Source organism: Chlorocebus sabaeus, chromosome 13, assembly GCF_047675955.1.
Source record: "Chlorocebus sabaeus isolate Y175 chromosome 13, mChlSab1.0.hap1, whole genome shotgun sequence".
Taxonomy (NCBI): domain Eukaryota; kingdom Metazoa; phylum Chordata; class Mammalia; order Primates; family Cercopithecidae; genus Chlorocebus; species Chlorocebus sabaeus.
Genome location: NC_132916.1, coordinates 12,972,281 through 12,997,652, shown reverse-complemented (window position 1 = coordinate 12,997,652; position 25,372 = coordinate 12,972,281). Strand labels below are relative to the sequence as shown.

At 48.5% G+C, this 25,372-nt stretch overlaps 1 protein-coding gene across 4 annotated transcripts in view; it reads left to right on the top strand.

Annotated features, from left to right (window-relative positions):
• The window catches only part of ZDHHC14 (zDHHC palmitoyltransferase 14), a 302,219-nt gene extending 294,586 nt beyond the window's left edge, over positions 1–7,633 (top strand). For 3 of the 4 annotated variants that reach the window (XM_008007682.3, XM_008007680.3, XM_073022304.1), the window contains one exon: positions 6,398–7,633. In XM_008007682.3, the coding sequence (XP_008005873.1) occupies positions 6,398–6,796 (399 nt within the window). In that variant the 3' untranslated portion in view covers positions 6,797–7,633. The remainder of the gene's footprint in view (positions 1–6,397) is intronic. The other variant, XM_008007681.3, reaches the window with a different exon arrangement.
• The last annotated feature ends 17,739 nt before the right edge of the window (positions 7,634–25,372 follow it).

The following is a 25,372-nucleotide window of genomic DNA, read 5'->3' as shown; positions in this document are numbered from 1 at the left end:
ATGAAAAATCAAAGGTAGAAGGAAAAAAAAATAACTTAGGCAAACGTAAATGATAATGTTAAATAAAAGAACACAAAAAAGCTCCCCTTCCAACCTGCACGTGCATTTTAGGTGGACTTTAGAAGATTGTGGTGTTTCTATAACTGTCAACAAGCATTCATAAGACCCCAGAACAGAGCTTCACAGCCAAGCAGAAATAAATGATGCCTAACGCTAATGCTTTTGACAGAACTGGAGCAAAAGAAATACATAATTTCAGTCACTCTTAATTTGTACACAGGCCATCTAGAAAGCTCCTAGTTTTGCTTTTAGTAACATCTGTACACTCGGTTTTTTCAGACAAGAAGTCAGCTAGGGTAAAATAAAATGTATTCCAACATGAGCCATTTTATATGAGAATCTGCAGAAACAAAAAGTAAATGATCTCTATGGCGTTTTTAAATTGTAACATTAAGTGCTAATGTGTGTGACATCCAGACGTCTGAAACCATAAACTGCTTTGCAAGTTAAATGCTGACGCTTCATTTGGGCAGTAAATCAGTCGTCACAGTGACTTACTGCAATGGCAGCAAAAGCTCCAGCACTTTAGACAGTGGGATTTTTATGCCGCCAGCAGAAAGATCTTTTCATAGACACTCTTACAAGAAATCAAGCTTCTATTCTATTAGCATCCAGCATTCGACCAATTTTTGACCTTAAAAATTGGTCATATCATATGATTCAACCTAATATTTGATAAATACGAACTTTAAAAAGGTTGTTTTGGAATAAAAACATGAGTATCTCAATTTGCTGTTCAGGGTAGATGGACTGTCACTGTCAGATATCCAAGTGGTCGGCCGTTTTTCCTTAGGATTTTATAACTGGTTAGATCAATTCAAGCATACCCAACAGCTTCTCGGTGTTAGCCACCAAATTATAAGAGAAAAAAGCGAGCGGTGATGTCTCCCTCTACTGGCAGAAGACTAAAGGGTCCTCAGATGAAAAGCCAGCCTGGGTGGTGGAGGGAAAAAGGTTCAAAGTAAAAGAGAGAGGTAGAAAGGAAGAGACAAGAAAAAGAGAAGACGGAAAAAGCAGAAGTGGGAGAGAAATCAATGCAGAAAAAGGATAGAGGGAAGAGAGTTGGTGAGGCCAGAGAGCAAGAAAGTTAAGTAGAAAAGTCAACAAGAAATGGGCAAATAAGAATTAGAAGCAAAAGTTACAAACAAAAAAAAAAAAAAAAAAAAGAGAGAGAGAGAGGGAGAAGTGTAAGAATATTTGTCATGGTCATCTCCACAGTAACCCTGAAAATATTGGCCATTTTCCCCCATGACTTTCTCAAATGGGAATCACAGCCATCATCCTTGGAATTCTGGCAGAGTGGAAAATTAGGAAAAGCTCTTTTTAAAAAATCAGGTATCCCTGAGTCATTTGATATCTAAGTTTTTTCTAAGAAGCATATGTTCAAAACAGGCAACATTTTGAGAGCATTTAATGAGAATTATAAATTCCAGTCAGTAGAGTCATTGCACTACCCTTGGTTGGAATCTGACAAAATTCTGCTCTGTCCACACCAGTGCCCTCTTCTGAGCCAACAGGAGATTTAGATGGGTGATACCCTGCAGAACAGAGCCTGGTCCCGTTGTGCCCCAGCTGAGATTTGCCTTCTGAATGGAAATCGGTTTGAATGTGGCAGAGTGTCTTCAAAGCTGTGAACTACACACAGGACTCAGACACTTCGGTGCCTGGTGCCAGTGACCCTGCCCCCTGCTATCAACTCAGCAGGAAAGCTGGGGAGGGCACAGACAGTAGGCTCATCGTTGATATGAAAGCCTTCCCTCTATCAGGGGAAACACCCATAGCTAGACTTAGAGAGACAGTCATCTTTTAAGATGTTTAAACAAATCTGTGTAGGAGAGGTGCTTATCATCGGTTAAGTCAGGGTTCCAAAGAGTCATTTGGAAAACATTTCTGAGTGACTTCTATATAGATTTTTTAAATTAAATGGCTTACGGGCTGGGCACGGTGGCTCACACCTGTCATCTCAGCACTTCGGGAGGTCTGTGGATCACACTTGAGGTCAGGAGTTCAAGACCAGCCTGGCCAACGTGGTAAAACCCCATCTCCACTAAAAAAAAAAAAAAAATACAAAAATTAGCCAGGCGTGGTGGTGCATGCCTGTAATCCCAGCTTCTCGGAAGGCTGAGGTAGGAGAATTGCTTGAACCTGGGAGGCAGAGGCTGCAGTGAGCCAAGATCGTGCCACTGCACTCCCGCCTGGTGACAGAGTGAGACTCCATCTCACAAAAACAGAACACAAAAAAATTAAACGGCTTAGGCTAAACTTTTTCTTTCACAAATATTATTTCACACCTTCTTCAAGTCCTTAAGCCCTTGACAAACTCAAGAGCATTTCCAACAAGGTCCTGGCCAGTGAGGCCCACACAGTGTTTGCTCCAGTTCTTAACGAGTCGTAGGTAGAGCATGGCAAAGTACCAATAGGTATGGCTGGAGTGGGCCAGGATTGGAGCAGTCTGAACCATGCCATGGGAGACCCCCTTTAAGAAAAAGCAAATCTCCATGAGATATGCTTTTTCTTAAGTATGCAGAGAACGAGGCCTTGGAAAGAGGCTGTGTAAGTAAAGGAGCCTGAAGCATCATTAGGTTCCCAGTAAAGCCACCTCTAGGGCTGTTATCTGTGTTTTAAGTTAGCAAAGGATGTTTGCAAATGGAAGTCTCCAGAGTACACCCAACTCTGCATCAACCCCAACAGGGAACACAAGCTCTCAGGAGCTTAACCAACCACTGCTGGCAGCCACCTTCTCTGAGAAGGTTCTCACGGGTGTGCAGGAGCTGTTTGCAGGCTTTGGTGGCAGAGAGGTGATCAGGGGAGAGGAAAAGGGCCCATAGCTGATGGGGTAGTACAAAGTAGAAGAATGGACAAGAGAGGGGGAAAAAGACAGAGAAAGTGGAGGAGAGCCCACCTCTGCCAGTGAAATAAACACAGGGATGAGGAGAGCCCACCTCTTCCCAGAGGGAAGGTGAAAGAGACAGGGTTGGGAGGAGAGGAGCCCTCCTCTGCCCTCAGGCTCCTACCATGTGACCTTGACCATCGCCTCCAGCTCCACCCTCAAACATATTTTTCTGTGAGTCTGTGAGAGTCAGTCAGAAGTACTTGGGCTGATCCCTAAAACAGAATTTGCCAATTAGTCTTCAGTGGAAAAGACTTTCTTCAGGTCAGCAGAGACAAGCAAATCTAATTTGCAATTTCCTTGTTCCTGAGAGCGGGGGGGGGGGGGGGGGGGGGCGGGAGGGCGGGTATTGTGTGGACAGAAAGCATTAGGATGAGTGAGGGCTCCAGAGAGGAAGCTTGAAAGCAAGATGCCTTGGTCCAGCAAGGGCGCTGGCTCGCCAGCCAAGCTCTCTGAAGTGGCAGCTCAGCCCTGGGCTCATTCCCAGGCCCGGCCTGCTGGAGGCTGTGCGGAGTTACAGGAAATGGGAGTGCCGCGGCGGCTCAGCTGCCTCTGTCAGGAAGAATACGAAACGGTGATGTTCATAAAACATTCTTTGCAAAGCTCAGTCTATCCAAACCCTGGTATAGTTTCCAGAAGATGAATGTTTAATCAGTGAGGCTGGTCTGCCTCCACCTCTGCCCTGTCAAGACTGAGCCCATGTTCTGAGCAGAGCTGACAGCATGGGAGAGTGCGCGCAGCCTACACAGGCCACAGCTGTCTGCAGCCTGACAGCCTCCTGCTCAGTAGCCCCCACCAGAAGGGACCTGCACCCTGAGCTGAAATTCCCTGCAAGAACAGAGAAAGCTACTCTGTTGCCCACCTGACAGCTTGGAGAAGCACCACTGTGGCACAAATGATTCTGGTGATGAGTAGAAAAATGAGTGCATTAAAGGATTGTTAACACTTCACAGTCAGCCCCTTCCAAGTACTTTTTATTTATTTATTTATTTATTTAGCAACAGGATCTTGCTCTGTCGCCCAGGCTGGAGTACAGTGGCACGATCTCAGCTCACTGGAACCTCTGCCTCCTGGGCTTAGGTGATTCTCCTGCCTCAGCCTCCTGAGCAGCTGGGACTACATTTGTGTGCCACCATGCTCAGCTAATTTTTGTATTTTTTTGTAGACATGAGGTTTTGCCATGTTGCCCAGGCTGGTCTCGAACTCCTGAGCTCAGGTGATCCTGCCTGCCTTAGCCTCCCAAAGTGCTGGGATGATAGGCGTGAGCCCCCGCACCCAACCCGCCTCCCAAGTAGCTTCTAATGGCCTTTCCTTTCCTCTGAATAACCCCACTCCCCTCCACACCCCCCGACCCCACTTTGGCACCTTTCTTTCTCAGGCCTTCCCCAGCTTCTCAGTGTTTTGCAATTCCACTGCCCGGGTTGAAGCCACAGAAAAGCAAGGATCTTCCGTGAGACTTGCTTGCCCTCTTCATAACTCCACTATGAGCTTTACTCTTGCCTAGGACCTAGTCTTTGAGCATCTAAAACCTGCAGATTTCTTGCAGACTGCAGCCCCTCAACCTTCTCTTCTAGGCTGGAGGGTGGCTCGGGGGTGGCCTGCCTCCTACTTGTGATTTTAGAAAGAAACTCTTGAGGCTGGGAAGGAAGCGTGCACTGCACGAAATAAGCACCTTGGGATGGGCTTTGGCTGAACTTCCTCCCTCCAGTCGAGGCTGTATTGTGCATGTTGGCCCTGCACCGCTCCGGCTGCAGGGGTATGAGCAATGGCAGTTCTGAGCATGTCTCTTATCAGGAAGAGGCTGGCACACCGAAATCACAAAGCCATCGGTGAGTAGTTCTTCAGTAACTCTAGCCTTCTGATAAAGAGGAGGCGATGAAAGACCAAATAACATTTATTAAGCATCTGCTGTGTCAAATGCCTAATAGTGGAAAGAGGTCTACCCCAGCTTCAAATCCTGGATCCATCCCTTACTTTCATCTGTTAGGTCTTGATCGCGCTGCCCAACCCATCCGTGCCCCAGGGTCTTCATTTGTGAAGAGGGGAAGCAAGCTCGTCGTAAGAACTCTGCAGAAGTGGAGCGGAGCAGCCAGTTTATAGCTTGAGCACAGAGTCCCAATTTACTCCCCTGATATCCATGCCTGTTCCTCCTCCTTCCCATCGAAACACTGCTCCTGAATCTCACTGAGAAGGTGCTGCACAGGCTCAAGTTGAAGGTGTCCAAGTCCCGTTAAGTCTCTTCTAGCTGTTCTGAAAGTTGCCCATAGTTCAAGGAGAGGGTCTGCAGAGCTATCAGGGGTGCCCATTGCATAGGCTGAACATGTGCTTACACTATCTTCTTGGCCCAGTGAGTGAAGGGAAACAGGACACAAGGCAGATGTCATGTGACTTAAGTGGAAGAATAGGAAACATCTTCTCAAGTGTGGGCGTTCTCAGACCACAGAGGCTTAGGGAATGGCTCTTGAAACTGTTGGAAATTTAGCAGTGGAGAATTCTAGGCTTTTACCAAACAATCTGATCAGACCCTCAAGGGCTTTTGTCACCCATGTACTTTTCTCTCTGTTTTTGGTGGTAAAATAGACACGGCATAATATTGGCCATTTTAACCATTTGTAAGTATAAATTCAGTGGTATTAAATCCACTGATGTTGTTCTGCAACCACCACCACCACCCATCTCCAGGGCTTCTTCATCTTCCCTGGCTGAAACTCTGCATGCCTTAAACACCAGCTCCCTCCTCCTCCCGCCCCCCCGCCCCGGCAGCCACCATTCTTCCTTCTCTCTAAGAACATGACCCTCCAGGGACCTCGTATCAGTGGAATCACAGTTATTCGTCTTTTTGTGACTGGCTTGTTTCACTTAGCATGCTGTCCTCAAGGTCCACCCATCTCGTGGATGTGTCCAAATGCACTTCCTTTTTAAGGCTGAATCACTAACATTGTGTGACTACACTGCACCTTGTCCCTGCTGTCGTCCATCAGTAGACACTTGAGTTGCTTTTGACTTTTGACTATCAATAACATTGCTATGAACATGGGTGTACAACTCCTGTATTTTTAAAACAATGGGGTTTAAAAAATGGTTTTCAGCATACAAGAAACAGCCACCCACTGCTGTAGGTGGCCTGTGACTCTGTCCAAGAGATTTTTCAATTGTGTCCTTTAAATTGGGAACCAAGGCCACTGGCTTCATGACCAGTGCTGCATGTTATGACCGGGCACCCGTGGTAACTTCAACTGAACAGAGGCAATTGCAGCACCAGACCCTTGGTGTCTCTCCCAATGCACCTGGGCCACTCTACGGGCTCCCTGCCTGGCTGACTGAGGTGTCACTAACGGTTTCTCTCTTCTCGCACCCCGCCCTCCCCGCCCATGCCCTGTCCCCGTCCCTCCCCACCTCTGCCCCCTCCTCTCCACCTTCTCTTTGCTGGCGCCTCCCGCTCTCCAGTGCGACCAAGACCAGTGCATTCAGAGCACCAAATTCGTTTTGCAGGCCGCGGCCACCCCCTTGCTGCAGAGTGAGCCCAGCCTCACCAGCGACGAGCTGCACCTACCCGGGAAGCCCGGCCTGGGCACGCCCTGCGCCAGCCTCACACTGGGCCCGCCCACGCCGCCCGCCTCCATGCCCAACCTCGCCGAGGCCACGCTCGCGGACGTGATGCCCCGGAAAGATGAGCACATGGGCCACCAGTTCCTGACGCCCGATGAGGCGCCCTCGCCCCCCAGGCTGCTGGCGGCGGGCAGCCCCCTGGCGCACAGCCGCACCATGCACGTGCTGGGCCTGGCCAGCCAGGACTCCCTGCACGAGGACTCCGTGCGCGGCCTGGTGAAGCTCAGCTCCGTGTGACCCATGTGGCCCCAGGCTGGGGAGGCACCAGAGGCTCCTCCACGGGCAGCAGGAGTGAGCGGAGGGGTGTGCTCCACAGCGACTCCCCCAGCCAATGCCACGGTGGAGATAACAGCCCCAGGTCTGGGGGACAGAGACCACTTAGAACGGCACAGGGCTGCCGGCCCCGGATGCTGAGAGCTTGGTTTCATTTGAATTTTCTTCCCCAACCTGAGTGCTTTGACACCAATGGAAACAAAGAAGTGGCTGCTTTCTTTTGGTGGGCCTGGGGACGGGGACCCTCCAGGGGTAGAATCGGAGCGTGTCTGCCCGCCCTTGTGACAGACACACGGAAGGCTTCTGACGCTTGTGGCCAGACTGCAACTGCACTTACGTGTTATGCTACTAATATTTGAAACAGACATGCCATTCCATTTGTTAATTAAAAAAAAAGAAAAAAAAATCCTAAAGGGAAAAAACCGACCAGGTGTGGATCTGCATGCCACGCTGCCGTCTGTGTTACAGTGGTGTTGCTGTTTCCAAGGAAGTGCTGCTTTCTTTTTCTTTTTTTAATTTTGTGAATTTTTAAGTGCTGTTTTGTTGGAAGACAGTGCAACGAACCGAGACTGATGGACAGTGTCCTCACTCAGCTTATTGGGCTGTGGCGTCTGTGGAAAGGTGACACCAGGGCTGCAGAGGGCGGCTGGGGTTCCGTCGTGTCGGGGGTCATTTCACCTTCTGTTTGGCCGCTCGATGAGGTCTCGTGTTGAGGTATTGTGTGCCGCGCCCCCCACAGTCTTCACCTCCGTGTGTGATGAAACTTCCCGTGGACAGCCAATAAAATGACATCCTCTGTTATTTTGGATCTGCGTACAGTTATCCTTAATAGCATAAATGAAAACAAAATCATCCAGATGGGGAGAGTTTTTTCTTGAAATATCCCTAGTGAGGAATGGTCCCCAAACAACCAAAAGTCAAATCTTTGAACTGGGAGATATTTACAGAATGATTTCTTAGATAAGAGGCGAGCTTTCCATCATTTTTTTTCTTTAATTATCTCTTTTTGACACCATCTTAGTGGAATTTGCTCTGCGTTTGCAGTTTGCCGTGCAACAGTTGATTGGAAGTAGGGAGAGGGGAGGGGACGCTCAGGGAGAAGGGGTTCTGTCCGGCGTCTTCTGGGCTTCCTTCTGTGTTAACGTGTCACTTAATCCCAGAAGTGCAACTTGAGGTCCTAGTAAAGGTATCAGAAAATGAGGAGGAGAAATCGGCTTATGGTTTGGGCTGAGTTCATATAGGTCATCATCCTTCCCTGGACACTAATCAGAATGAAATTAAGAAAATGACCACTTTGTTCACTTTCATTGATCGCCTAGAAGGGAACTGGCTCTGGACTTAGGGAGTGTGTCACTATGGAGGCAGCCACAGGGGACACAGCAACTCCTCTCCTGACTTCTTTCCAGACCATAAATCTAACAGCTAAAGCTACTCAAGTTCAAAGCCATGGCCCTGCTCCTTATAACCATATGAAAGACAAGGCACATTGACCATTGATACAAGTAACCCCAAATGATTTGCATTTATGGAAAAAGGCTATTTCTCCTGAGAAAGAGTTGCCATTTTATATAAAAGAAAAGAAGACAGGAAAAAGAAAAGCATACAAGTTTTGTTTGGAATGAAGGCAATTCACAGGTCACAAAATAATTCATGCTCGAAAGGCCTGCAGAGTTCTTGCACTGTGATATCATCGAGCCATCTTTATTTTCACACTGCATGCACGTATAGAAAATGGAATAGGTTCATTCTGTGTAACCAGTTTTGATTTTCTGAACCACCTAACTACTTGTACCCACCTGCAAGTTGTAATTAGTGGGGCAGTGCCGTCCTCACACAACCACACACGCGCACAGGCACCAACTCACAGGGATTCTCCTTGCCCACACTACATGTGAGGCTAAAGTGACAGCCCCACAAAGGAGCTTCCACAACTTCCCAGACCATCTCTGCTCCTTGCCTCCTTCCACCTGCTCCCCAGAAGCCCCAGGAAAGAGTTGGCCCTGACGAGAAGGGTGCTCCATGGGTGACCATGAATCCAGCTCAGCCCTCACTCCGGTCCCACGTGTGGCCCAGTCCATTCCCAACTCCATCCCCTGGAAAGGAAAATCATGGTCTTCAGAGGCCTCCCACTTCTAACATTTCCTAATTCAGTGGTTGCCGCTCTCCTGTGACCAGCCCTTCTTCCCACCTCATTATGAAAAAATCCCAGATGCCAGGATCACCACTCACTTGTCTTCACATAATGGACATTTACTTAATATTTATTATCAATTTCCCCACCTCCAACCCTGTCCCTGGTACACACTTGGCATCATTTATCCAATAGGGGATTGGGAATTTTGGTGATATGAATCAAGGCTATTCAGGGTCAAGAGGGAGATTAACTTGAATGGGCCAATTTGCTAGATAATTAATGTCTTAAAAACCAAAACCAGAGAGAAGCCCACAGCCCTGTCCTCTGTGGCTTGGAAAAGAAACCCAGCGTCAGAGGAATGAGCGATGATGCCCCCAGGGGCGCCCACTTCTGCTGGGCAGGAGGGATGGTCGGGCGGCGGCTCACCTGGCGAGGTGATGGCTCTGCATTTCCCATGAACCTATATGTGACATGTACATAAATATGTATACACTTATGTTTGTAAATGTTGAATGGTTCCTTCTAGCTGTGGCTGAGTAGACGTTGGTGTTTCTAACTTCTTTCAGTGTGTTAGCAATTGATTACATGCTAGCTATAAAAAGTAAAGTAAATATTTTACCATGCTATTAAAGTTTGGACCATTATCAAACACACACAAACACACACTCATTCTGCTGTTTAAAAACTCATCTGCGTTCATTCTCCCAGGAGTGCCTCAGGGGGACCACAGGTTTCCCGGCACTTGAAGGCTGAACTGAGCGTCAGTGCCCTGGTCCCCAGGAAGCAGGGGATGCTGCAGGAAGGCGGCAGGCAGCCTGCATCTGGGAGGGCACGGTGACCTGTCACTCCATTCTGCAGAAACCGGCCCAGCAATCGCGTTATGCCCATTCAAAAGATGCTTGTTCCAGCTTTCAAATGTGATGATTTCAGTCTGTGAGGGCAATGCCATGTCCCCACCCTAAGCCAGCAAAATGTGAAATCTCTGTTCTGGCCCGGAATGGCACAAGGGAGGAGTCTTTTCAGAGTTCCACGCCACCCCGCAGCTTCCTGTGGCCTTCGCCTGTTCTGTCTAGGATTGCCAGCTGGGGCTCCAACTGAGGAGCAAATGCATTTTATGAGCCGTGTTCCTGCGGAGACCTGATGGGCCAGGCCCTCTGTGGCTTTGAAAGCCCCTAAGCTCTTCACATCCTGGGCCTGGGCCTTCTTGTCTGACTCAACAGCAGGAAAAATAAACTTGCCAAAATTGGCAGTAGGTGTCCTTGACACAGGGGCTTGTGATGGCATTGCCCAGAAAATGCTGGAACCAGAACTGGTCAGAGACTTTGAAGGGCACAGCCCAGCGGGCTACTCCCGAGGGTCTCAGGTCTCTGTCCACCCCACTACCCTGCAGCAAACACTTCTCTTTAACCTGACTTCTCCCTTCAGACCTCAGCCTACAGCCATCCTCTTCATGCCAAGAACCGACTGCTTCTCAGCCTCAGCTTAGGGTTTTGAGTTCACTGGAAGGGATCAGGGGTTTGCGTTAATATAAGGAATCTTCCCAGAGGGAGTTGCCCTTCATTCATCCACAAGAGTACATTGAGTTCATTTAGTTCTTGACCAGGTAAGAAAAGAATAAAGGAGAACAACTATGGAATAATCTTTTCTAATTAATGCCTTACTACTGTTTTGAAGCTGAGCCGAAATCAAATCAATGTTTACATTTTCTATCAAGTACATATGAGCTGTGGGAGTCTAGCATATTCTTGTCCAAAAGAGAGAGACTTTCAAATGAATTCGTATTCCTCCTGATTGTGGAGGTCTGCATGTGGCGTTGTATGCTGTTTTCCAAGGTACCTCATTTTAAAAAAACAAAACAAAAAAACACTGCCTCTCATTTGTTCCCTTAAAACATCTCTCTCTCATAAAACTAAGTCATCGTTGAAATACGAAACGATCTGAAGCGTCTTTTTTTTTTTCAAAGAAATGTCAAAGATGGTAATAGTTTGTAAATCAGTAAATCGTCTGTCCATCTGCCCATTGTCCACGGTCCTGATAATAGAGCCAAGATGGATTTTCACATGTAAGTGGTTAGTCCATTAATCCAGCCATTAAAAGTAGTTGGGAGATTGAAGATTAGGTGGTTTCTGAAGCAACCGAATTTGCAGCTGCCACAAAACTAGATAAATGGCCACAACTGGAGTTATTTTTCGATCTCATAAACCCCAGGAATTACACACAGAATGGACTGAAAAGCAGACAAGCATGTTGTGCTATTGTAGAGACTTTTCTACCCAGCAAGTGTTGAATTTTTAAAAGAAACTTAATATTGGTGATGAAGATATGAATGGACAACTCTCTTACTTGCCCTCGATGTTTCAAGATGCCTGGTGAAACCGAGAGGCCACATGGCATATCCAAGGAGACATGTTTTCTGGGTTCTATATGAATAGAGATGCTTTAAGCCTGCAATTAAAAAACAAAAACAAAAACAAAAACGGTTGAAGCCTTGCTAACTTTTTCCCAGAGCATTCTGGGTTGATATTTCACAGTCAGACGTTTTGGCATGAGGAAAAAAAAAAAAAAACATTTTAAACTCTTAGTGAATTCAAAGCTCTAAATCCAAACAATGGTGAACACATGTACATAACATTTCATGTTTTCAGAGATATGTATGCTTATTTAAGTGCCTTTCATGTTTTAATCAATGTTTGCAGAATTTATCTTAAACCTGAGATGAATTAAAAAATCATTTACCTCCTTCAATAAAAACTGCTAATGGCATAAAATGTAAATTTCAATCTTTATAAAGTAGATATTGTCTTGATCAACAAGATGTAGGGAAGGGGGTAATCGACTTGCACTTGGTGAATATGCACGGTGTGGACACCCATCTGTATAAGAATGAGGGTTTTCTGATCATAGATATCAGATTGGTTTCCTCAGCTGTGGTTGTCAACTGTTTCAGTTCTACTTTAGAGCAATGCAGAAATTTAAAGTCCCTAATCCAGCATGTTCTATATGCCACCTTTTAACACATACGCATGTGCGCACACACACACCCCATCCTCACCAGATAAGAACTATGTTTGGCTACCCATAACAAAATCCCCAAATAACAGCAGCTTAGGAAAAGAAATGTCTTTTCTGTTATGCAAAACAAATGCAGAGGTAAGGCAATCCAGGGACATTGTGGTGGTTCTATAGTGTCATCAATGTCCTGGCTTCCTTCTCTCTGTTCTGCCATTCTTAGCACTGGCTTTCATCCTCAAGGTCACTTCATGGTCACAATACAGCTGCTACAGCACCAGCCATCAAAGCCATATCCTTAGGTTTTCTATTAAGTACATATGCACTATACATATGAGTCTAGCATATTCTTGTCCAAAAGAGAGAGAGTTTCAAATGAATTTCTATTCATCCTGGTCCCCGCCACCTATTCTGGAGGTCTGTGTGGCATTGTATGCTGAAAGAAGGAGAAACGGGGAGGAGCAAAACGGGCACAGACACTTATGACTGCTCCCTTTAAAGAGATTCCCAGAAACCCCAATCTATGATTTTTCCATGATCGAAGTTAAGTCACATAACCACAGCTGGCTAAAAAGAAGGGTGGGAAGCATGGTGTTTTAGCTGGGCACATTCCTGCTCCAAATAATATTGGAGTTCTGTTGGTCAGGAAGAAGGGGGAAATGAGCATCCACTAGATAATCACAATAGAAAATTCCATCTCCTCCATTAGTGCAAGAGTGAGGCCCTCCAGCTAGAGCTCTGTCATCCTTCTCCTGTCCACTAAAAAGTTCTGCCTCATCCATCTACTGTTCTCTCCCTTCATCTACCGTTCTCTCCCTTTACAGAGCATTCCTACCTGCTAAAGTAGGCTTGACCCCATCTCCTGCATGACCCAGGCAGGACCTGGCCCCTTCTCTCCTCCATGACCCTGGGAACCAGCCCCTTCTCTCCTCCAAGACCCAGGACCCAGCCCCTTCTCTCCTCCATGACCCCAGGATCCAGCCCCTTCTCTCCTCTGTGACCCAGGACCCAGCACTTAGGCCATCCTCTCCTCCAGGACCCAGGTCCCAGGACCCAGCCCCTTCTCTCCTCCATGACCCCGGGATCCAGCTCCTACTCTCCTCCATGACCCCGGGATCCAGGCCCTTCTCTCCTCCAAGACCCAGGACCCAGCCCCTTCTCTCCTCCATGACCCCAGGAACCAGCCCCTACTCTCCTCCATGACCCCAGGATCCAGCCCCTTCTCTCCTCTGTGACCCAGGACCCAGCACTTAGGCCATCCTCTCCTCCAGGACCCAGGTCCCAGGACCCAGCCCCTTCTCTCCTCCATGACCCTGGGAACCAGCCCCTACTCTCCTCCATGACCCTGGGAACCAGCTCCTACTCTCCTCCATGACCCCGGGAACCAGCCCCTTCTCTCCTCCAAGACCCAGGACCCAGCCCCTTCTCTCCTCCATGACCCAGGACCCAGTTCTTTTATGATCTCTTGCATCTTCAATTTCTTCCCACCAGTTGTTTCTGTAGGCCACCAAACCATACTGCTACTTTGAAAACAAACAAACAAACAAACAAACAAAAACTCACCTTCCTTGTCTCTCTCTTCATCTTTAAGCGCTCATTCCTCTCATTGGCTTCTCTCTGTTCATCTTTAAGCACTCATTCTTCTCATTGCCAAGTATCTCAAGAGTGGTCTGTCCTCCCGTCTTCCATTTCCTCACTTCCCACTCTCTGTCAGCTTCCCTTCACAGCATGCTTCTGAAATGCGCTCTCCATGATCTCCAGTGGCAAATCCTGCGGCCTGGCTGCATTCTCTTTTAACATTCCTGAAGCATCTGACACGGTTGAGCACCCCGTGCCCCTGGATCCGTGCAGCTGTCTGTATTGCAGGAGGCAGACAAGCGTACAGTTGGGCGTCTCTGATGCTTCTATGCAGTGCTGTCTCCCTTTGGCCTCGGTGACACTGCTGTCTTTATTCCAGCTGACGTCTGCTTGCAATCTGCTTCCTTCTCACATCCCGCAAATGAGGACACATGGCAAGACTCCTTTCCCTGCCCTTTGGCCTTTGCTCTCTCCTCTGTTCCCCTGCAGAGACTTCACCGCTCCATTGCCTTCTACTCCTGCCTCTTCTATGGACTCAACTCTCCAGTGCCCGTCACCCTCCCAAGGACTAGCCCCACAGCTGAACCAGCTGCTTGCCAGGCAGAAGGAGGTTTAGCCAGGAATCTGGTTCCCGCTTGCCTGCAGCTGGTTCTGTAACCTCAGGCAGGTCACAGAGCCTGTGGGCCTTAGTTTCCTTGGCCACAAATGCGACCGCTTCTGGGTACACCATGGTGTATGCTTGGCTCCATGTTCCCACTTACATATCCCATCACCACTGTCCCAACCCAAATGCTTGAGATTGGAGTCAACATCTTTCTCCCCAAACTGGCCTTTATTTTAGTTGAAGCTTCCCCAGGAGAGCCCCAAGCTTACACCTCTGGAGAGGCCTTTGACATCCTTACTCTGCAGATCCAGGCGGGCCTCAAGCCCTGTCACTCTTCCTCTGCAGGATCCACAGAATCTATCCTCCTTCTTCACTTTATCGCCACCTTCACCATCTAACCCAAAATGTGATGATGGCTGCGAAGAGCTCTCCCCCTGCTGAATGTTCCTGTTCCTGCCCATCCCATACAATGCCAGGCCCGTGTCAGATCCCAGGTGTCAGACCATCCACAGCTTTTTCTTCCCCATTTGCCCCTCAGACCAGCATCTAAAGCCTCCATAATCTGGTCCCAAATGGTTTCCATTCTTCTTTTCCCTTCTCCCTGTCTCTCTCCCTCTCTGGCAATTCAGCCTCCTCCCTCCCTGGCAGAACTTGCCAGGCGCTTCCCACCCTCCACGTCTCCCTCTGCCCCTCTCTGCCTCTCTCCGCTTGTCTAAGGCCTTCCTACCTTCCCATTACCAACACATTTCATAGGAGCTGAGGGCCCCCTTTCCTCTGAATTCCTCAAACTTGCTCCTTCACATATTTCTTTAAAATTGAGATATAATTTACATACCTAGATTAACCCTTTAAAAATGTATAATTCCGTGTTTTTAGTATAATCGCAAGATCGTGCAAACATCACCACTAACCCAGAACATTTCCCTCACACATTTCATCCTTTTTCTAGACCACCTACTGTAGTTTCTGTCTTCATGCGAATGTCCTGTCTCCCAGTAACGCCTGCAAGCACCGTGACGGCTCGAGGCTTTTGCTGTGGCACAGTGCCAGGCAGGGTCCTGCACCACCAGGGACCATCACTGCCCGGGAAGGGGGAGGTAGAGGTGACAAGGGTAACAGAGACAGCCTCTAAGGCACTGAGGACCCAAACTCTCCCCCAGGGACCTCATGCTGACACCTAAGGGCCTCAGAGAAAAGCCCCCCTCCCTTTTAGTCCCCACTATGTCCAACTGTGAGGAAAGGCTCCTGCTGTGACGTGAGTCCCTGTGTGGAGTTCAGCTGAGCCAGGAGCCAGTGCTACATGGTGCTAATGAGCCCTCCTCACTCACCTTTGCAAGCCACCTGATGCTCCCCGTCCTTTCTTGTGGATAATTTGGGATAAAATTGGGGTCTTAAGTCAATTAAGATGTCATGTACTTCTAATAGAAAAACAGAATAATGGAACTTTCAAAAATATATATCTGGCAGGGTGCAGTGGCTCACGCCTGTAATTCCAACACTTTGGGAGGCCAAGGTGGGCGGATCACCTGAGGTCAGGAGTTTGAGACCAGCCTGGCCAACATGGTGAAACTCTGCCTCTACTAAAAATTCCAAAATTAGTTGGGCGTGGTGGCGTGCATCTGTAGTCCCAGCTACTTGGGAGGCGGAGGCCAAAGAGTCACTTGAACCTGGGAGGCGGAGGTTGCAGTGAGCCGAGATCATGCCACTGCACTCCAGCCCGGGAGACAAAAGCGAAACTCCATCCCAAAAATAAAAAATAAAAATAAATAAATGTGTGTGTGTGTGTGTGTGTGTGTGTGTATAATCAATAGTAGGATAACTTGGATTATTTAGGGATTGCATGCTTTAAAAATAATTTTAAAATAAAAACCTATTAGCCAGTTCCATTAACAAACACTTGTTGGACATGTGACACAGTACTTGTTCTGAGTAATGGGCATTGCTCTTTGTACTAAAAGCTCTAATACATATATGTCTTATAACACATGTGAAATGTTCAAACCACATTTTCTATGGCAAAATAGATGGTGCATACTCTCTACCAACAGATTACATTCCATAAATTGGCTTGGAACTTGGAATATACTTTCCCATGAAAACAAAAATCGTCAATGGCTTTTAGACGCTACACCAGCTCACAAAATAGTTTACCTGAATAATATTAATAGTCCTAGGACCTAAGCAACCCTAAGCATTCCTGAACCCCTAAACTTCTTTGAGTTCTGAGCCCTGAGCCTGGGTCTAAGACCTGCCGGCCCTAGAGCCCCCTGGAGAATGGACTCCCCAGCCGCTGCTATTTCTACCTCACTACCAGATAGATTAAATACATCTTAAGAAACATGGGGCTCATCTGATTTCTTTAAAATCTCTACAAACAAACAAGAAAATGGAAAGAAATCCTTAAATTTTCTAATTCTTGAGATTTCAAAATCTTTCAAATCTCCCTTACAATGTATTTAAGGATCTCTTAAAGAATGAGCATTTCCTTTTTCTTGAAAGCCTATCGGAATTTCAGCTCAGATGATTTTCCACCAGAAATTCTAGATAACTCAACAGCTAAATCCAACTTGAGTAAACATGGATAACTCAGTGGGGACTGACAAATTTTTGTTGTTAATATCCTGGATCAAAACACGCGGTGTGCTTTGAAATGTGCCTAGCTGACACATGTTTAAAAAAATTATTATTCTGTGAAGCCTTTTAGAAAGCTTTCCTTGAACTCATCACCCCACTGGAAAGGTACCAGGGAGATGATGACAAGCAAATATTTTTCGTTTTGTTTGTTTTTTTTCTTTCTGGCAAAGTCTCGCTCTGTTGCCCAGGCTGGAGTGCAATGGTGCAATCTCAGCTCACTGCGACCTCTACCTCCCGGGTTCAAGTGATTCCCCTGCCTCAGCCTCCCAGGTAGCTGGGACTACAGATGCCTGCCACCACGCCGGCTAATTTTTGTACTTTTAGTAGAGATAGGGTTTCACCATGTTGGCCAGGCTGGTCTTGAACTCCTGATCTCAGGTGATCCTGCAGCCTTGGCCTCAGAAACAGCTGGGATTACAGGCGTGAGCCCCTGCACCTGGCCTGCGGCATCTGTATCTTCTAGTTGAGGTCTACTCTGAGGATTGATAAATTTTTTATTTTTATTTTTATTTTTATTTTTTTTTGAGATGGAGTTTCCCTTTCGTCATCTAGGCTAAAGTGCAAAGGCACAGTCTTGGCTCACTGCAACCTCCACCTCCCGGGTTCCAGCGATTCTCCTGCCTCAGCCTCCTAAGTTGCTGGGATTGAAATTTAATTAGTTGGGTCAGTGTGGCAGCTGTGCTAGAAAACACACTTTCTGGAGATAATGAGAACTGATGGCTTCAGAGGCCACCAAGGGTTATTTCCAACCCATCTTCTCATGGAAATGCCAAGTAGGGTTCGCCATGTGCCTGGAAAACAACTGCAGGTCAGCAGTGCTGAGGCCACGGTGAGGCCCTGTCAGCTGATGCTCTGCTACCTAACGGGACTCCTGGTGCCTTGCCTTCTGCAGCTGTCCTCCTAAGATCTAAGTGAACACTGACTTTCTGTAATAAAACGCAATCCCAGAACATGATGGGCGGTGACTGAACGTGTAAATGTGAAGAGCCCTTTTATGAAGCACAGAACCCACCTCCAGTTCACCTGCGATGCTGTTGTGGATCTCCCTGCCTGTACCCCCTCTTCTCAAGGCACCCCTCCCTTCTGCAACATACAGGATGTCAACTAGGAACCTCATGAAAGGGAGCCGGTCACCTTTGGACATGTCAGCTCCCCTGCGATGGGAACTTCCTCCTGACCAATGGGGTTCTGTATGTTCTCAGGAAGTGACAGGTAAGCTTCCGGCTGATGTGGCTGAATTCTGCATTATTAATTTCTGCATTATTAGAAATTCTGCATTATCAGAAAGAAGGGACTGGCATTCGCTCCCACCAAACACCTCCATGGCAGTTCATCCTGAGCAGCATCTGCTCTGAGAGGTCTTCCGCAGGCCCCTTCTTCAGTACCCGTCACCTGCCAGGAAGGAGACAAGTCGCTTGGAAGTGTTTAGGGGGATGGTGCTTTTTCTAAGAGGGGAGCAGAGAGCTTTTTCTTTTCTTTAAACAGAATCTACTTCCATTTTTGTAACTCATGGTAACAAGCTGAACTACATTCAATGCTCAGTGTTTCATGTAAAAGCCCATGAGTGCCCAGATAACCCCCAAGAAGACGCCAGACATGATTTGCCTCTAGGCTGGATGCTGAGGTGGTTTGCAGCAGCAAGTGAGGATGAGGGTGCCCTGGAGCAGAAGCAGGGGAGCTGCAAAGCCAGGACCATGCCCTCAAGTCACCCCAGACTGAGCAATCTCCTCCACGGGGCGCAGGCACCCCCTGAGAATCCCACGCGGAGAGTTGCTCCTGACACGGGCCCCAGCCACCCCTGACACCACGATGGAGAGGATAAGCAGTGGCGCCCTCACGTGAATATCTTGGGTTTTCAACATTTTTTATTCTAAGAAATAAAAGGAGAAAACCCCCTGCTTAGACGAGTCACAGAAAGAGCATAATGACTTCTGCACACACTCATGATCTGTAGAGCTCAGCCCAGCCCGCCCTGGCTCTGGATGCACACACAGGAATCTTGTTCAAGTCCCTCCAGTGGCAGGAAATCACTTTAAAGACCACCTAACTGGGTCTCCCACTTCAGATCCATGCCCTCTGCGGGTCACAAAACCAGAGTAGTGGGCGCAAGCCACTGTCTTCTTTCTAGATGGAAGGGGTGAGAACAGAAGGATGAGAATAGGAAATGCCAAACTGCTTTGCCTGGAACAAGGAGAAACAGGTCCTGGGTCATGGCATAGATCTATTTTCTCATCATGGTCAAAAAGAAAATCTGAAAAAACTGTTCAGTTCACCCATTTCTGCCCCAACTTACAAAAGAGAACCCTGGAAACCAGAGAGCTGAGAGGTCATATCCACAGAGGTGGCCGGGACAGAGCTGGCAGAGTGGAGGTCAACCCTTCTCGAATCATGAGTGATAAAGAACAGTATTTACTGTTTTAAAAAATTCCTATTCACTGCACATGAGTACTTCTATAAAATATAATTTTGAAATTACTGGAAAAAATTTTTCAATAGATAACGAAAAGCCCCACTGTTTCATGATTAGATGCATGAGACATACTCTGTCCAGTTGCTGTAGCTGTGTCTAAACACACATGCCGTCTCTGTATTATCTCATCGGGGACCAGGATCAAATAGTTGCATGGTGCTGAGCTGCACGTGCTTTGAGTAGCCTCGTGTGCAGTGGAGGATTAACCATGTCCTTAGAGAGGCCTGGCTTCTGTCCTCTGCTACTGGGAGGTCATCTTCAAGCCCTTGCAACTGTCTGTGTGGTAAGAATCCCTCTGCTTATCTGGGGGGTTGGACCGGCCAGGCAGCCTGTGCTGGCCATGTGGGTTATGGCCCCAAGGATCAGCTTGGTCTCCGGAGGGACTGCAGGCTCAGGCCAGCGGTGGAGATAGCCAATGTATCCCCCCCACCCCAGTGAAAACTCCAGACCTGAGGCTTGGGTGAGCTTCCCTGGTCGGCACTATTCCATGCCTGTTGCCTCATCATTGCAGGCAGAGGTTGGCCCTGTCCACACAGTCCCTCTGAGAGAGGACAGCCAGAGACTCTGCACTGGCATCTCAGACTCCACCCTGTGTGCCTCTTGCTTTGGTTGACTTTGTTCTGGATCCTTTCACCATAATAGAACTGCACGTAGAAAGGCTCTTCAGACTTCTGTGAGTCCTACTAGCCAATTATCAAATTGAGGGTGGCTGTGAGGAGCCCCAACCTTACACTGGGTGTCAGAATTGAGGGTGGCCTTGGGGACTCCTGAACTTTGCACCCTGATACAGGCAGCTGCTCCCAAACTGTGTTCTGAGGGTCCCCTAATGATTCTCCAAATCTATGATCTCTCTCACCCAAAAGCCAGAGCCCCTAAAATGCTGTGGTGCAGACCCTGAGGGCCTTGCTCATAGGGCAGCATGTTATCTGAGGACCGTGGGGGTCGCCAGGCATTACAACTCTAGCAGCCTTTTTGTAAAATGGTATTAACCAGCAAAGAGCAAGAAGCAGAGGGCAAGTAGGTCTTAGTAGGAAAATGAAGAACAGCTGGCAGGATAAATCATTGTAAACATCAAGCTAATTCCCTTAAGTGCCATTCTAGACCTAGACCAATTTGTTAGCTTAAAAAAAAAAAAAAAAAAAAAAAAAAAAAAAAAAGAGAGAAGAAAACATGGCTTATACTTTGGTTTGCTCTGAACACTGGCAAATTTAACATACTCAGAAATATTTAAAATTAGGAGTAATAAAGAGAGTTGTTTGAGATTTTTTCCTACTAATTTTCTAAGGAAAATGATAAAATCCTTAGCTAAGAAATACATTGTTGTCTTTGGGAGACTGAGGTGGGCGGATCACAAGGTCAAGAGTTCGAGACCAGCCGGGCCAACATGGCAAAACCCCATCTCTACTAAAAATACAAAAAAAAATAGCTGGACATGGTGGCATGTGCCTGTAGTCCCAGCTACTCAGGAGGCTGAGGCAGGAGAATCGCTTGAGGCAGACGTTGCAGTGAGCTGACATCATGCCACTGCACTCCAGCCTGGGCGACAGAGGGAGACTCTGTCTCAAAGAAAAAGAAGGAAAGAAAGAAAGAGAAGAGAAGAAAGAGAGGAAGGAAGGGAAGGAAGGGAAGGAAGGGAAGGAAGGAAAGGAAGGAAAGAAAAGAAAGACATTGTTGCTGAAAAATTTCAAGAGGTGTTGCAGGCTTCAGCAATTCCAGATGTCAACTAAGAGCAAGAAGTAGAGGTGCTTGGGTTTGGGCAAAACCCTGAGCTTGGAGCAGGGGAGGGGTCCTGCAGCCTGCTGGGTGTGGGGGCCACACATCCATTCTCTCAATGCCACTTCTTGAGAACCACCCTTGTCTTCTCATTGTTTGAAGACATGGCGGATTGCTTGGTTGTGAACTAAGGGCTAAGCCACACTCAGTGGAGGAAGCCTCGGAGCCCTGTGGCTCTGCACACCCAGGAGACCTGTGCAGACACCTATGTGGCTCCCCTTGCATAAGGAATTGTTTCCAACTCAGGTTCTTCAGGATCTGAAAACTACTGTCGTGAAGGTCACATGCCAACAACAAGAAACCAGGGACATCCTGTAGGTTATGAATGGGCAGTGAGCCAGGACCGCAGGGGGCATTTCAGAACTCCCCACATGACAAGGAAGTAGCTTCCGTGGGCCCCGATCTCCATCACTCTCTGCTTCTCCCACCTCCCCTGTGCCCACGCCTGTTGGCAGCAGAGCGGAGGCAATGCCTCCGACATCCTTTAAAGCAGCAGGTCTCAAATGTTGGGGCACGAGAATCACCGGGAGACCGGAGAAAACACAGGTTGCTTGGCCCACCCACAGAATTTCTGATTCGTAGGTCTGGGATGAAGCTTGAGAATGTGCATTTCTAATAAGTCTCCAGCTGAAATCGATGTCTCAGGCTTGGGAACATACTTTGAGAACCACCGCTATAAAGAGTGGCAGGTTGGTCTGTCTCCGTGGACAGGGAAAGAGACGGCAGATAGAGTAATGGAGTCCCTGGGAAGTGGAGGAAGACAAGGGGGATGGATGCCAAGGCCACTTACATCCACCACTATGTTGGGGCTCTGCACCGAGGTTGTGTGACTGTTGGCCTTGCCAGACCTCACCACGGGGAAACCAAGCAGGAGGAAGACTCCACCTCTTTCTCTCTAAATGGGTACTGAGTAACACAGTGGCCACGTGTTGGCCAGGTGCTGAGAATCCACAGGTGAACCTGACCCAGTCCCAGACTCCTGACTCCTCAAGGAGCTGAACAGCCTTCAAATTTTAAAGCCCCAAATCAGCAGATAACCCAACAGTGGCCAGTTGGTACTCAGGCAGCAGTTGGCCGGTCGGCGAGTGCTGGAAATGCAGGATTTACACTGACGACGTACACACTGTGCACCACCTCTGCCTGGAAGGATTGACAGCACAGTCACAGACGGTCATCCTTACAGGATTTGCACCAGGTACCCCCTCGATTCTTGACTGTGCCACCACCCTCCACTCACTGAGTCTGGGGCCCCTCTTGGGGATCCTGGCACAACCCAGAAAATAGAAGCTGATTCTTACCTGAGCTGCTAGCAGGCTTTTGTGAAGCCAGAGCAGAAACAGTAACAGGAAGAGAAAAGCCCCTTGAGTCTGGGTATAAAGAAAGACCTGGAAGGATATCAGCAGCCAGTTTCCTTCCACCACCTGGAGAAGAGCTGAGAATTCTGTCTGGACTGAGGGAAGGAGATTTTCCAACGGCAGACGGCAACCAGAGAGGGAAACCTGCCCCTCCAAGGGTTCTGGAGGAATCCGAGAGCAGAGGGATGGGACTGTGCCTCCTGGGTCGAGTCTAACGACAGCTCATCTCCCAGCTGGCATGAGAGCAGCTAATGGAAATCAAGGCAGGCCAGGTAACGGCCGAGAAACAGAGGGAGCCCCGTCACCAGATCCCAGCTGCTCAGTCCAAAGTTCCAGACAGGCAGAGAAGAGCAGCCAGAAGTGTCCTGTGCCCTGAGCCGCGCCCAGAGGCAGAGTACAAATCAGGGAAAGGGTCCTCACCACTGCTCCTTCCTTCTCTTGGGGAAATGTCCTAGTAAACTGATTTTTCTAAGAGGACAGCACTTCACTGACATAGGCACAAAATCTTCCGAGCCAACACACAGATCCGTGATGTCTACTGTGTGAGCAGCACCCAGGGGCCGTGGGGGTCCCTTCTCCACAGAGGCCACCGAGCTGAAGGTGATCAAGGACCAAGGTGTCTTCCCAGAGGAAGGGAAGCACACACACAGCCCAGGGCGAGAGCGAAGCTCTAACCAGACGAAGGAAACGGCTTAGACGAGGTTACTTAGAAATGCCTACACCGATGCTTCCCGCACAGCGTGGAGCATGGGGACTCAGAGCTGGAAATCAAGTAGTTATCAAAAGCAAGCTTTTTCTCACCCACGTGTGTGACTGTGACATTGATACTTAAAGAGGCGCTTGGTCCCTGGCCATGTGGAGTGTCTACCTCAGTAGTCTGTGGGGCCATCCCAGGGCAAAAGTGGCTGCTGACCACATCTCCAGCCTGTGCGCCTCACATGCACCCCCGACTTGCTCCAGGGGCCTGGAACCCCCTTCCCGGTGCCACGTGCTCACGCCCTCTGCCCATGTTAGTCTCTCCTGAGCACCATCCAGTCCCTCGCTTTGGTTTGTGACTCTTCATGGCAGTTTTTGCTTGCGGATATTATATACAGTGTTGAAGTTGTTTATATTCTGTCTTCCCTAACAGAATATCTAACTTCCATTTGAAAACAAGGACTTTGCCTTGAATCAGTGGGGATAAGCTTCCCAGTGCCTGGAACACTACCTGGTGCAAGGTAGATGCTCAATGTTTATGGACTGGATGAAGATCTTAATTCAGAGGAAACTACACTGCGGCGAGCCAGCTGCTCCCTGCTGTCATTCAGAAGCTGCGTTCGCTGCTGTTGTGGGGCCAGCCTTGGCTCCAACTGGAGAGAGCCCATCAGGGTGTCATTTCCCTACTGAGCTCAGCCCAGTTCAAGAAATACCAATATCCTGCGTTTGTGAGAAGGATCTTACTTTTGTCTAGTTTATGGATTTTTTTTTTTTAGCACAGTCATCATAATTGCTTGGGCCTAATGGTGTGTAAGTGCTGCTAGCTAGTTGGAGCTCCACAAAAAAAAAAAAACCAGCAGCAGCCCGTGGGAGAATGAAAAGAAATGGCTGTCTTCCATCTCCATTTTAAAGCAGGAGGAGCTTGCCATCATCACCGCCGCCCAACAAGGGGAAATACCGAGCAGATGATTCACCAGCTGCTGAGCAGACTGCAGTTACCATGGAGTCGGAGCGGCGACAGACAGTTGCCGTTGTCCAGGATTCAAGGGTGGTGACAGCACCGTGGGCTAGCCCAGCCCTCGGGTCCCCTTTCACCCTCACGCCCTTCTCCACTTCTGCCACCTGGTTAAGGCCCTTTCATGACTCATTGTCCACTGGCACTCAAGAAGAGGGGAATAAATAACCTTAAATCAGCCTTTTATTTTATTTCTGACAGTGTCTTGCTCTGTCACCCAGGCTGGAGCGCAGTGGCACAATCTTAGCTCACTGCAGCCTTGACCTCCTAGGCTCAAGTGATCCTCCCGCCTCAGCCTCCCAAGGAACTGGGACAACAGGCACACAACACCACACCTGGCTAATCTTTGTATTTTTTGTAGAGACAGGGTTTCACCATGTTGCCCAGGCTGGCCTCAAACTCCTGAGCTCATGCAATCTGTCTGCTTCAGCCTCCCAAAGTGCTGGGATCACAGGAAAGAGCCACCACGCCTGGCCTAAATCTGCCTTTTAAAATGAGCATGGCAGCAGCTGTGGTCCCAGCTATGAAGAGTAAACAGACAAGGGTGACATTTTCCCTAAAAGGATATTTGGGATAATCCATGGCTAGACCAGAAGCTCTCTCTGGGCAGGAATCTGTGCTCCATAAACATCAGCAGAATGCAAAGGAGTGAATGAGCCTCCCCAGCTGCAGACCCTCACCTGCCACCCTACCAGTTCCCTTCCTTACACTCCATCCCGTACCTGCCACCCTACCAGTTCCCTCCCTTCCTTACACTCCGTCCCATACCTGCCACCCCACCAGTTCCCTCCCTTCCTTACACTCCATCCCATACCTGCCACCCCACCAGTTCCCTCCCTTCCTTATACTCCATCCCATACCTGCCACCCTACCAGTTCCCTTGCCACTCCATCCCGTACCTGCCACCCTACCAGTTCCCTCCCTTCCTTACACTCCATCCCATACCTGCCACCCCACCAGTTCCCTCCCTTCCTTACACTCCATCCCATACCTGCCACCCTACCAGTTCCCTCCCTTCCTTACACTCCATCCCGTACCTACCACCCCACCAGTTCCCTCCCTTCCTTAAACTCCATCCCATACCTGCCACCCCACCAGTTCCCTCCCTTCCTTACACTCCATCCCGTACCTACCACCCCACCAGTTCCCTCCCTTCCTTAAACTCCATCCCATACCTGCCACCCCACCAGTTCCCTCCCTTCCTTACACTCCATCCCATACCTGCCACCCTACCAGTTCCCTTGCCACTCCATCCCGTACCTGCCACCCTAC